This window comes from Balaenoptera musculus, chromosome X (genome assembly GCF_009873245.2).
Source record: "Balaenoptera musculus isolate JJ_BM4_2016_0621 chromosome X, mBalMus1.pri.v3, whole genome shotgun sequence".
Lineage (NCBI taxonomy): Eukaryota > Metazoa > Chordata > Mammalia > Artiodactyla > Balaenopteridae > Balaenoptera > Balaenoptera musculus.
This window is the reverse complement of record NC_045806.1, coordinates 93,153,784-93,168,015: the sequence shown is the minus strand read 5'-3', so window position 1 is coordinate 93,168,015 and position 14,232 is coordinate 93,153,784. Positions and strand designations below refer to the sequence as shown.

General features: G+C 41.8%; 1 protein-coding gene across 7 annotated transcripts in view; it reads left to right on the top strand.

The window, feature by feature from the left end:
- Window positions 1-14,232, top strand: part of CHRDL1 (chordin like 1) — a 117,374-nt gene that overhangs the window by 84,317 nt on the left and 18,825 nt on the right. For all 7 annotated transcript variants that reach the window (XM_036840736.1, XM_036840735.1, XM_036840737.1 and 4 more), the window contains 2 exons: window positions 7,046-7,113; window positions 13,760-13,928. In XM_036840736.1, the coding sequence (XP_036696631.1) occupies window positions 7,046-7,113; window positions 13,760-13,928 (237 nt within the window). The remainder of the gene's footprint in view (window positions 1-7,045; window positions 7,114-13,759; window positions 13,929-14,232) is intronic.

Here is a 14,232-nt window from a genome sequence, read left to right as displayed (position 1 = left end):
TTTATCTTCACAACCCTATGGGATAGGTATTACTGTCTCCATTTTATCACCTGAGGCACAGAGAGGTTCATTCACTTGCCCAAAGTCACACAGGTGAGAAGGGGCAGAGCCAGGATTTGGACCCACGCAGTCTGGCTCCAGGCTGTTTTCTTCGCCGTTATTACTATGATGCGTCTCGGCTTGGGGATGTGAAGCAACCTCCGGCACTCTTAACTCTGAGGCTACTGGGAGGAGCAGACTTTGTGATGACTGTGCTCCCGGGGGCCAGATATGCTAACACTTGCAGCAGATTCATTGGGACCACTCCGGGACGCAAAGACCCCATTTCTAACCATGAACTTGGATCTGTTTAACCACGTCTCTGTTGAAAGAGCAGAATGTGGGTCGTGGGCACTGTCTAAGTTTCTTTATTCCCTCTCCCATGATGCCTTCCCGCAAACATATGCACTCTCACAATGCACTTTTAAAAAAACACACATTTCTGATTTTTCTAGATACTTTAGTACTCTTCTTTGGATTTGGCTTGCCACTGTGGCCAGGAGTCCCCCCACCTCCCTTGTCTGTGTCTTAGTATTTCTCAAGCAGATATTTTGTTTAAAATGCTAAGAGCTTGTATTGACAGCCCAGGCAATAAAGTGCTTTATTCGACAACGAGGTATTTTCTAAAAAAAATGACTGTCCACTTTGTGAGACACTGGAGGGCTTCTTCAATACTATATATCATTATTGGGAGCTCACATGTCTACCAATGGCGAATCCTTATACCAGTGTTCTTTAAAGCTTCCCTCAAATTTCAGCATGCTTGCTCCCTCGCCACAGAATTTGTAGAAGTAGATATTTGATGGAAGCCTCCCCAGAGTCATCTGCTTCCATTCCCTCTTTCATCTCCAGCTGGGTATTGAGTACTGGCTGTAAAGCGGCCCACCAGGGAACCTGGCATGTAGTAGGTGGAGATTTCACCATCAGTTTCTTCCTCTCTGCCCTCTCCCACTTTTCCTCAAAAACCCTTAACCATTTGCCTTGATTCTGCTGATTTCAACTTGTTCCTCTGAAAATACAGAGATCAGTTTCCCTTGTCACGGAGATCACTTCCCCCTGTCTCGGGGATTCATTTAAAATTTCTCTCTGCCTTACGATTAGAGTAACCATATAATTTATCCTCCAAACCGAGACACTTTTGAAAGTGAGAGAGGCAATCTTAATAATTATGCCTGCCAGAGAAACAGGCATAAAACTGGGCTGTCCCAGATAAATCGGGACCTATGGGCACCCTATTTATGATGTTGTCTGTGGTTCAGAAGTGGCCACATGCTGGCGTAGTTTTGCTGTCTGAGGTTTATCTTCATGGTATCTCATAATCTCATTGTACACTTAGTCCTTTTGAGAGAACAGGGTTTACTTCTGTGACCTGCTCCGGCCAACCAGAGATTAATGGGAGCAATGGGAGTTATAAACAGTCTGAATTTTAGCCGAGCTCTTGACCATTTTTCAAATACTTGTTCTCCATTTCTCCCATTACCAGAAAGCCAAGCCATTCCATCTCCATAGGGTACCACTCAGAGTATAATTGAGGTTTGAATAAACAACACATGTGGCTTTTAAGGTTAAATGAATATTGTTTGACATACAGTACACTAGAGTTGTTTTTCATTTTGGTTTTAAAAATTGGTTAAAATTACATCTTGTTGCTTCTCGGAATTAACTAGAATCCATCTGTCTCCATTAGAATCATTGTTTTTCTTTTTTTTTTTTTAATGACTTGGCTGAAAAAAGAGGCTTCCTCTCACTCAAGATAATTTGTCCAGTGAATCGGGAAAAAAAAGCACAGAAACAGGTTTTTTTTTAGGGCTTTGGTGCCTACTTTTTTCTTTTATGTATTTTATGTATGTATATCTAAGTTATAATATCTAAGGTATAAGGTATAAGATTGTAAATGGACAGACCTATTTTCAGCTCTCCAGATAGACCCTGCCCCAGTCTAAAGAACCACTAATGTGAACATCTAAGAAGATAATTCAAGTTTAACTATGGTTCATGTATAAAATAACTAAAATGTTGAAACCTTTAGCAGCTACTTATAGAACGTGCAAGCTTAGAGAATGCCATTTTGAAGACTTTGAAAGCTCAAAGGCAATGAAAATACTAGTAGTTCCTACTTGAGAATACACACACACACACACACACACACACACACACACGAAGTAATGGCTCCAGTAGTTTTTGATGAAGTGAAATAGTTCAAATTTAGGTACACATAACTGTCTGCAAATGCTTAGGTGGTTATGACACATTCATCTGAACTTGTATTACGGGGTATTTAATAGTCTGTGTGGTAACTGACTTGCCTCGTTGCTTTGCTATCTTGCCTCTCTGCTTATTTAACAGGGACTGTATGCTTCTATATTGCTTTAAGATTCTGTCTGGACTATTAAGTATTTAAAGATACTCTTTAAAAGCCCTTTTAAGACTCTAGGGTCTAAATGCAATAAATTGAACTTCTTAGAAGGTCATGCTGAATAAACATTTCATGTCAATACCAATCATTAAATCTACATTTAAAAAGGGCATTTGATGAGGAGAGCTATTCTCTCATTTTTCTTTTGTTATTTGTTCTCTTTCGGCTACTTCGATTAGGCTTGAAATCACACACTATAGCATTTACATTTTGTTTTGCCATTTTGCTGGCAAATCTTTTCTGGTTTCAAATCTTCTCTCTGGTCCCATATTTTCATTTGGCTCAGGACATAGCTTAGACCCACCACTGCCAGCTAAAACGGCACAAGTAAATCCAAGTCCATACCCACTCAATCACTGTCGAGGGCAGTGCCATTCCCCAGCTCTCCAGATTGCAACCCTAGAGTCATTTTATACTTTCTCCTTTGCCTTCCTCCTCCTTTACCAAATCTTCCATCAGGGTCTTATCATTTTCTTGTTATCTGCTGTAGTGTGATTCACCCCTTCTTCTCCATCTAGATTCTCATGGCCTGTCACATGTTACTACAATAGCTTCCTGGTTGGCCTCCCAGATTCCAATTGCTCCCCAACCAGTCAGCACTCCCTTGCCTGGATAAGCTTCCACAAATATCATTTATACCATAGGCACCTCTACCTAAAAATTGGTAACGGGATCAAATATGAAGTCTTCAGCCTCTTTTCGAAGTCCATACAGGAATTATTTACCACCCTGTTATCTCAACAACCCGTCCCCCTCCCTTGCTCCCTCCCACCCTCCTTCCTTTCCTTTCTATCTCTCCACCAGCCCCCTTTCTCTTGTTTCACTTCTGAAGTTTCCACTCAAGCCACACCTTGCTTGCTGCGTCCACTATGTGACTTGCTATTTCCAAAGCTCTGGTCCTTTGCAAATGCCGTTCCCTCCAGTTGGCGATAACTTCTGTCCATATGACTGTTTATACCCTGCAGTATCTACTTCTAAAAACATGACTTAACAATTCTTTGGGGATGCTTTCCACGATTACATCTGACTGCTCACTCCACACATTCAATATCTCCTAAGCACGTATATTCCATTTGTGTTTCCAGTTGCTACTCTGTGTGTGTGTTTTTTAGGCTCTTTTCTATATTGATTTCCTGTCACCCCCAAACAAGTTGTAAATGTCTTGAGGGCAAGGGTCCAGCCGTGATTTCTCTTCTCCTTCTGCCTTAGTATCAGGTTTTCCACCCAAGAAGTGTTCAATGTATGTTAACTGACTTTTGGGCATTATTATTTTCTTTTAAAAAAATTTTATTGAACTATAGTTGATTTACAATGTTGTGTTAATTTCTGCTGTGCAGCAAAGCAATTCAGTTATAGATATATATATTATTTTTCATACTCCTTTCCATTATGGTTTATCACAGGATATTGAATATGGTTCCCTGTGCTATACAGTAGGACCTTGTTGTTCATCCATCCTGTGTATACTGTTTTGCATCTGCTAATCCCAAACTCCCAATCTTTCCCTCCCCCACCTCATCTCCCTCTTGGCAACCACAAGTCTGTCCTCTACGTCTGTGAGTCTGTTTCTGTTTCGTGTTGTATTTTAGGTTCCACATATAAGTGATATCATATGGTATTTGTCTAGACTTCTCTTTCTGACTTACTTCACTTAGTATGATAATCTCTAGGTCCATCCATGTTGCTGCAAATTTCCTTCTTTTTTATGGCTGAGTAATATTCCATTGTATGTATGTACCACATCTTCTTTATCCATTCGTCTGTTGATGGACATTTAGGCTGTTTCCATGTCTTGGCTATTGTAAATAGTCCTGCTGTGAACATTGGGGTGCATGTGTCTTTTCGAATTATAGTTTTGTCTGGGTGTATGCTCAGGAGTAGGATTACTGAGCCGTACGGTAATTCTATTTTTAGTTTCTTAAGGAACCTCCATACTGTTCTCCATAGTGGCTACACCAATTTACACTCCCCATCAACAGTGTAAGAGGGTTCCCTTTTCTCCACACCCTCTCCAACATTTAGTATTTGTGGACTTTTTAATGATGGCCATTATGACTTGGGCATTATTTTTTGACATATACAAAGGTGAAAGCATCTTCACTCTTACAAAGTTAGTCAGGGTTTCCAGATAGTCTGAGTGTAATCTTTGTCTACCATCTTTACTCAGACATGGAATAACCAGGAAGAGGCAAATATGCTACTGGCTAAGTACTTAACTCTGTATTTTTTACTGAAGTTCACCTCAGTACATATACTGAGCACCTGATGTGTACCCAGATCACTGACCCCCCACCCCAGAGTTTCTGACTTACTAGGTATGGGGTGGGGTCCAGAATTTTGCATTTCTAACAAGTTCCCAATTAATGCTGATGTTGCTGGTCCGGAGACCACACTTTGAGAACCAGTGATGTAGGTGACACAGAGGGAGGTCTAAGACATGGTCTCTGGTTTCAAGGGATTTACAGTCTCTTTAGGGAGACAAGGCAGGCTCAAGAAACATTTAACAGAAGAAAATATTGTAAACTGGTTTAGTATTCATTCATTCAAGAAGTTTTGAATAAGTACTAACTATGCTCCCAGCACTGTTCTAGGTGCTGCAGGTTACATCAGTGAACATGATATAGACAAAAATCCTCGTTCTCATAGGAGAATTCTAGTGGGAGAAAGCAGACAACAAATAAAATATATAAACTGTAAGATACTGTTGAGTCCTAAGATCAAAAAGCAAAGAGGGGGGATAAGAAGTATCAGAGGGAATTTGAAATTTTAGCTAGGTGATAAGAGAAGGCCTCCCAATTCTATCATTTGATGAGTATTTATTGAGTGACTAATATGTGTCAGGCACCGTTATAGATCATGGTGATACAGCCGTTAATAACACAAATAATAAACCCTGCTCTTATAGAATAGACATACTTATTTGGGAGCCAGGAAATCTGAGATTTGGGTTGTAAGCTCTCATCAACTCGCTATGTGAGTAAATGGCTCCTTGCTCTCTGAGCCTTGGTTTCTCCACCTGTTACATGGAACAGTTGGACAAAATTATGCCTGGAGTCCTGTACATCTCTAAGGCTACAGAATGCTAAGTCCTTTAGGCAATCAGAAGTATGTGAGAGAACTTGAGGAAGACTTTGTAGAGGAGGAAAACCTTCATGGTTTTATAGTCATACAGGAGCTACGGAGTGTGGGAGCTGGGAAAGTAATTTCAGAAGAAAAATAACATGAGCAAAAACATGGAAGCAAGAATGGGGGCCACAGTTTCAATGAAGAGTAAAGAGGTCAAAGGGTTCCCATTGTAGAGTAGCTAAGATAGTTGGGTCGGAGGTAGGTGCTCAGTAAAGATGAGGTGGGGGCTGATAATAGAGAATCTTAGATGGGGACCCACTGAGGGTTTTTTTGATCAGGAAATGATACGATTATATAATCAAAGTGGTGTTTTAAGAAGATGAATGTAGCAATCATAGTTAAATCTTCAAAATTCATAATTTTTTCCATAAGATGATCTTTGAATCATGGAGGTTAAAGCCATGCTATGTTTTATGTCGCTACCCGATGATAATATTGGTATCAAATTAATCTTGAGGTCTTTTTCCAGCCCTAAACCAGTAAGTACTTGAACCAGTAACGCGTTACTAGTTAGAGTTAGGTTTTGAAAGCTTGGGAGATGAATTAGAATAGAAAATTCTTAATGTTTATACATTTTTGTATTCCGTGTTATCCCATGAAATATATGGTTGAATAGATATTGGGTTATCCTCAACCAGGTACACACACACACACACACACACACACACACACATAAATAGTACTCATTTCGAGTGGTGCAAATATCTCTAAGACCGAGCTCTTCCCATCTGCTTGTTTGGTCATAGATAATACAAGGCAGTATTTTTGGAGATTATCCTCTTATTTTTTATCTTTAATCAGCTGAGGAATAGCCATATCTGTTGTGAGTTTGCTTTTCTCAAGGCTGAAAGTAAAATCTTCCCCCTAAAAGCAGTTAGTCTGGAAGACAGCAATGATTGGGATTCACTGTTCAAAAAGTGGGTTGTGGAGACCCAGAGAAAGGTGTCTCAGGCAAAAATAGAAGATATGGGTTACGTAAACACTCTAACCACAGCAAGTTTTACCTTAACTTTCAGATCAAGTCATAACTTCTCAGAGGCATAATGGTGAATTTAACAAACCATGACAGACCAAATCCTCAAAACTCTCACTTTTGAAGGGTAGTTTAAACACAAGTTGAATATGACCTGTAAAAGACTTAACTATCTTCAGAATAAAATAAGCAAATGTGACAATGATGGCTATATTACAGTGGAAAGTGATTATTTTCCCTTTTATTTTCCAAATTCTGTGTAATATTGCTGGATGGTCTGTTTTAGAAAGTGGCAACTTTTTTCAGAGTTGTCTTGAAAAATGAGGCACACCCAGGGAGAAATCTTTCAACATTGCTGTTTGAAGGACAGCCAGAACAGCTAAAATGTGTAAAGAAACTTGGGATCATAGAACCCAAAATGTTACTGGGTCACAGGTTGATATTTTCCCCTTCTATGTATGTATAATTCTTTATTTCTTTTTAATAAACAGGGGATGGAGAATTGTCGTGGGAACATTCTGATGGTGATATCTTCAGGCAACCTGCCAACAGAGAAGCAGTAAGTGTGAATAGCTCAAATAATTCAATCTTTCACAGCATCAGGCCAGACTTCCCTCCCTCCATGGGTACTGTCCCAGCAACGCCATAAAAGGGCCCATCTCTAACACCATTTTTCTTCCCTTTCCTCAGAAGTGTGAATGCCATCATCGCCAACCTGGAACCATTTAAGTGCATTGTATAATTGGTAACTGGGGCCAGGACATGAACATGAAGAAATCATAGCCTAGCCCTTAGGCACCCTTCATCTAGATTAGAAGTTGGTACCCTTTCGGGATGACTTGCCAAATCTTTGTCTTCTGTAAGGAAGGCAAGTCACCACCCCCAGCCTCAACAGTGAGGACCTTCTGTGGGATCGTTAGGTAGGTCAGCCCATCCTTTGGGCACAGGTACCTTGGACATGTCCATAGAAACCTCCCCTAAGCCTTGGGCTCTCAGTCATACAGCTGGAAGAAAGGAAAGGTAGCAGCCAGATTCCCTTTCTCAACCTGCAACATCTTCTCATTTCTATTCTTGGTGCTAATCTCAGAATAAGCCTTACGAGTGGGCATCTCTCTATGTATAGTAGTAGCGTCTCTTATTCCTTTTTATTTTGAAGTAATTAACAAAAGAGAATCCCTCCAAGAAATATATGTCTAAGTAGAGCAACACTTCAAGCCTCTAAAAATCAGAAAAGAAGATGTTCCGGTTCAAAGGATCTATCATATTAAAGGACTTTATATGAGTCCATATGGGATTATATGAAATCATGAGTGTGAAACTTTTGAAAAAGGTAAAACACTATAGAATTTAAAGAATCTTTCATCCAATAAAAAAAGTGTACAAAAAGTACAAAATGTACCAAGGCATTCGTTGCAAATAAATGGGTATTCATCATACCCTCATACAAAAGAAGTAATCAGAGCATTCAACGTAGAATTATTTTCATAAAAGCAAGACAAATGGAGACAACCTAAATGCTATCTATAGGGGTTTGGTTAAACACACCCAATCTATAGGACACCATACATTTGTTAAAAAGAATGTGGGGGCTTCCCTGGTGGCGCAGTGGTTGAGAATCTGCCTGCCAATGCAGGGGACACGGGTTCGAGCCCTGGTCTGGGAAGATCCCACATGCCACGGAGCAACTGGGCCCGTGAGCCACGATTACTGAGCCTGCGCGTCTGGAGCCTGTGCTCCGCAACAAGAGAGGCCGCGATGGTGAGAGGCCCGCGCACCGCGATGAAGAGTGGTCCCCACTTGCCGCAACTAGAGAAAGTCCTCGCACAGAAACGAAGACCCAACACAGTCATAAATAAATAAATAAATAAATAAAAGAACGTGAATTTCTTTTAAAAAAAAAAAGAAGAATGTGGTACGTCAAAATGTAGTAAAGTGGAGGGATCGCCAAGATATAGTATGTAAACAAAACAAGGTGCAGGATACAATTTATACTATCATTTCCTTATGTAAAAATTGTGTGTGCATGTGAGTAAATGCATATGAAAAGATCTAGAAGGTCACATACCAATATATTAATTGTGATACTCTCAGAGGGGTGCAAGTGGGCAGGAGGAAAGGTAGCGTTTGATTTTTTATTTTGTATCTTCTGTATTATTTGATATTTTTCAATGAGCATGAATTAGTTTTGCAATAAATCAAATTTAGATGATTTTTAAAACCTCGGAAATTAGTTCTCAACAAACATTGGATATTAGGGCAAGAGTCTATGGAATTATAGGTCAGGCCCAAGAATCATGAGGGTATGGAAGAAGGCGTAGATCCAGGACCTAATAAAATGATCAGTACCAACATCACAGTGTGGCTAAGGCCATCACATGTGCCACTTCTGACCTGCATGCCCCCAGCTTGCCAACACCCTCAGCAAGGAGATGAAAGGATTTGTATTTGTTTTATTGTCTAGTCATATTCTTTTCTAGACATTCTTGTTTCCAAATGAATGGAGAAGGATTTGTGAATGGAGTGGAGAATAATACTCTGGATATCTCAAAAAAGCAGCACTCCTGCAAGAGAGCGTGGGCTTCCCAGTTTGTGGGTTAACATAGACCCCGAGGAAAGACTTTCTCCATCCAGCAGCGTATCTGCTTTATACTAAGTGAGATTCCTTCCAGATCCTGACGGGAGATGATGTCAGTCTCCCTGTTCTGTGTTGTGAATTTCCTCTTTTCCTCAGCCCCAATTTTTTGTTTTTAATCATGGTAGGAAGTCGAGAGTGGCTAAATTAGTAGCTGTCAACCAGATGCCATTCTAAGCCAAAGTTAGGTCTCAGTCACCTTAAGCTGGGTGCCTTAGCCCCCAACACTAAGCACTATGGCCCCCTCAGTGGTCTTGCTGGTAATGCCATTAATTAGTCTTTCTTCTTGACTTTGTCTCATGCTGCCCCCACCTCCATCATTGTCTTTCAGCCTCATTGTTCTTCCTAAACTGCTGGTCATAGGGCTGGACTTAATCCGATACTTCCCGTAGCAAAAGAGGTCAGATATAGAAGGCAGGGCCTTGAAAGAGTTATAGATTTTCAAAGGAGTTCAAGACTTATCTTTAGAAATGAACATTTGCGCCTGGTAGGCCAAAATGTCCAGATGGTTCCACTTTATTATAAATAAATATTTTCCTTTGTTCTACAAGGGATAGATATTGCGGGATATGATTTAAATAATAAATAGCATCTGTAGTAACACAAAAGTATGTACCTGGCACATAGTTGGCACCCAATAAATATGTGTTGAATGAATGGGCGTGGAAGGTAGAGTGAAATGTATGTGTGTGTGTTGCAAAGGCAGGGGGCGGGGGGGCTTTTCCTTAATGTTAATGCATAGGACTTTGTCCCAAATCAGAGAGAAATTCTTCAAACTTATTAGAAGGTAGGAGAATCCCTTCTGAATAGCATTTGCAGGCCCAACTTTCCACATGGGAGAAAAAAAAAACATTTCTGATTCAGTAGAGTGTCCCTTATAGTAGACTGTTCCTACTCCTAGGGAACCATCACAACCTCGGGTCAACAGAAACACAGCTGATTGGTTTATTTTGCCAAGTGGGCTCAAAACCATCAGTTTAACCAAGTTTTACGAAGTGCACAAAAAGGAGAACCAGTGGTTTAATGATGACTCCTTTGTAAAAACCTGAAATGGTTTCTGTTTGATTTCCAGATCATAGCTTCATATGAACTGGTCCCTGTACCATCGGGGGAAGTGTGTTTGTGTGTGTGTTGGGGGGAGGAATGTGAGGAGAGAGAAATAGGCACGGGGTGGGAAGCCAAAACATGAAAGCAAGCATAATTTTGTTTTGGACAAGAGCCAAACTCCGATTTTGCCCCCAATAGATTACTCAGAGATTTACCATTAGAAACGTGAAAGAATTTGGCATAGAAACAATATGAAACACATAAAAATCCATGTCTCATTCATATTTTCAGAACAATGCTCTGGATAGGAAACTGGCCTAAGTGTCTCCCAGACAGGGATAGTCCTAGGTTACTCCTGACTAAGGTGTAATGTGCTCATGGCTGTGTGGATTAGAATGAATTCTGAAGACATTTTTTTAATTAAACTTTTAATTTTGTGATTAAATGTAGATTCACTTGCAATTGTAAGAGAGAACACAGAGAGATGGCCTGTACCCTTTACCCAGTTTCCCCCAATGGTAACATCTTGCAAAACTGTATCACAGGATCAGAACGAGGAAGGCACTTCTGAGGCCATTTCTAAACTTTCATGTTTTCCTGTTTCTGCTGATAAAACCCTTACCTCTTAGACCTTAGAACAAGTAAAGAAGAAACTCCTGGGTAACTTCTTCAATGGTGGAGATTTTCCAACATCAGGATAGAACTGTGTAACAGCCATCTCAGAAGCCTGAGATATTTGTCAGTCCTTCAAGTCAGTAAATCAAATAATACCAAAATATTGAGCAGAAGAAAACAAAGCCTAGACATATGATTGCTTCTACCTAACTGGTTTTGACCTGCTCTCTCAAACAGCCTGTTCACAGCTGGTTTTAAAGATAAGCTCCAATTTCACTTACAACTCCAAGGCGTTAATGCCTTTTTCTCCTTCGCTATAAGTTCCAAGGTCAGAACGGCCCCTGGTAAGCCTTTTTCATTTGTTCAGGGGAGCGACTCTGAAAGAGCCATTACTCCTAAATCAAAATCACACATCACCACCCCAACCCCGGGGGCCGAAACAGAAGATCCTTTATGTCAGTTATTCTCAACCTTGGCTTCAAATTAGGGTCCCCTGAGGAGTATATAAAAATCCTGATGCCCAGGCCTTACCCCAGACCAATTCCATCGGAATCCCTGGGGGTGGGATTAGTGTTTTTACGGCTCCCCAGGTGATTCTGTGTGCAGCCGAGATGGAGACCAGTGGCGTGTGTGATTGTGAACACTGTAACAGACTTCTATATGGGAGAGAATTTTTCTTTGGAGCAGCTTTTAAGCAAATGTTTGGGGATCCCTGAGCTTAAGCAGATGTGATCTCTCCCACGTCCTCCTCCTCTTCCTCTTCCTCTCTCCTTTCCCGCTCTCCCACTCTCCTGCCGTCTCCAAAAGCTCAACTATCACTCTCACCCCAAATAAAACCCCTCTTCTTCTTGGCCTCAGTTTCTCTGTCTGTAAAATAAAAGACTTAGATGAGGTTTGGGGAGGGCTGGGTTGGCCTCTGATCAAAAGCCCTGAGTTCCTTTTTTGTGTGTCTTGAATCATTTTTCTCCCCTTATCATATGTCCAGGATCAGAGTCCCCGGTACCGAAGAACAGCTTTTCAATTTGTGTTCACTCTCATGAATCAGAGAACTCCTTGTACTTGCAGCTTATACTGGGTCAGCGACCTTCCCTTTCAAATTCTAGCCCCGTCGAACCCCCTCCTTTCAGCATCAGTAGGACACCCACCAGCCAAACTGTCCTCTCTGTGTTCCTTTGGCAAAACTTTGCCAAACTCCAGAAAGGACAGAACAATCTGTAATGGCCTTTGTGGAATGTGAGTGATTGTGGCAGAAAGAGACATATGAGCCATTGTGGGAATGAAAAATATTTGCGCTGAGAATCCTGTCTGTGCGCATGATAATAAATTGACGCAAACTCTTATTTGTGTGAGTTTTTATAGCAATGCACCAGCATGGGCTCTTCTTAGATATAGGATAATGTTCTCTTTCTCTTACTCCAGCTCCTGTTCGCTCTCGCCTTCTCTCACCCATGCCTCCCCACCCCCTAACCAGGAGAGTAATAATAATTCCCAAAGCTAAGTTTGCAACATGTGTGTCTATGGAACATAACTAAAATAAATGTTTTAGGGGATGGTGGGGTCAGGGGATCCCATAACTACCTTCTCAATGTTCCTTGCTATTTCTATCAGTGAATATGAGGATATTCCTTTGTAATTGCCTGCAAAAGCTTCTTTCGTGGGACCCACCCCCTTCCCTTACCCCTGACAGTTACCCCTAAAACACAGTGTTATTGGGCTTTAAGCCTTAAGGTTCTATTCTTCATCCGTTCCATCCTCCTCTAACCCCATTCTACTTCATCTCCTGGGCGAGGGGTGGGTAGCAGAATAGTGGGCTCATCGTGTGTCTTGAACCCTTGCTGAAAGAGCAATGATGGGGTTGTCTGTACTACAAGACTCTAAACTTTCATGAGGGACCGCAGCTTTCCTTCGTCCATTCAACAAGGCTTTGAGGAACACCTTCTAGATGCTGGACACTGTTCTAGGCGCTGGAGATAGAGCAGTGAACACAACAAAAGTTCTCACCTCTGTGGAGCGTACATTCTAGTGCCATCCTGCAGAGTCCATTCTTCTGTCTATAAAACGTCTGGGGTATCTGTGCCCTGCTCTGTGCCCTCATGCCGTTGCCTGCGTTTGGAGTCTCAGTACCTGTTATCCAGACCAGACTCGCCTCCCACCTCTTCCCCCTTTCTGGTTCACCGTACACATTGTCAGGGCTCAATGCTTTTGAAACACAGTTCTGATTTTTTTACATACTTAAAAAAAAATAAATCCCTGAAAGGCTTCTACACCCTCACCTCTATTGCCTACCAAATAAAGTCCTCGCCCCTTAGCCTGTCATTGCAAGTCCTCCGTGATCTGGCTCTAACCCACTTTTGGAATGTTATCCTTCGGCTGTTCCCTTTTATGGACTCTCTGTTCTCTGCTACACCTTCTCAACTTGGAAATCTCTGCCTGGAATATTCCTCACCAAGTCTGCCTGTAAAAAGTCTACTCATGCTTCATGGCCCAGGTCACAAACCCTCCCCAACTAGAAGCTCTCTGTCTCGTCCTAATTTGCACAGCATTTTATCCTTCTTCTGTGGCCTCTATCACACTCTGCCTTGCCTTGCAGGTGACTATGTAAGTTCTTAAACCTGAAGGTGAGATTCTTGGGAGCAGGAAAGGTACTTCACCCTTTTGGGCTATTTTTCTCCCTCAGGAGCTTGTCTGTGAATCTAGGCCAGTCTCCTGCCAGAAGAGAGGGAAATCTCAGCATGCTGCCAGCACTGTTCTTCCGCCACATCCCAATTTCTCTGTTGGTTTCAGTGGACATGCATTTAAGATCAGAGCTCCTCACTAAAAACGATCAAACAGCTTCTAAGGCAGCTAAGTCCATCTCAGTCGTCTCATTGGTAGATTCGGGGGGCTGAATTTGTCCTTTGTCATTTCACAGAGACATTCTTACCACCGCTCGCACTATGATCCCCCACCAAGCCGACAGGCTGGAGGTCTGCCCCGCTTTCCCGGGGCCAGAAGTCACCGGGGAGCACTCATGGATTCGCAGCAAGCATCGGGAACCATCGTGCAGATCGTCATCAATAACAAACACAAGCATGGACAGGGTAAGGGACGTGCTTCTTTGGTACTGCACACTGTCGGGGCTTCAGCAGCCCTGAAAGGACCCTTTCTCCCATGCATATTGGACATTCCCATGTGGATCACTCACCATCCGGTCTACCAAGCGAGTGTGGACAAGTGACTCCCGAGGACTGTTAGGACTTTCCTAAATACAGTCCAAAGACCATAGTTTATATTTCAGGAGTATCTGTCCTTATTAAGGACCAAAGGTGAGAAAGCAGTGAACCTGATGCGCCCTCCAGCATTTTCTCCGTTGCCTCTGGGGGTTGAAGGTCATTTGGGAAAGTT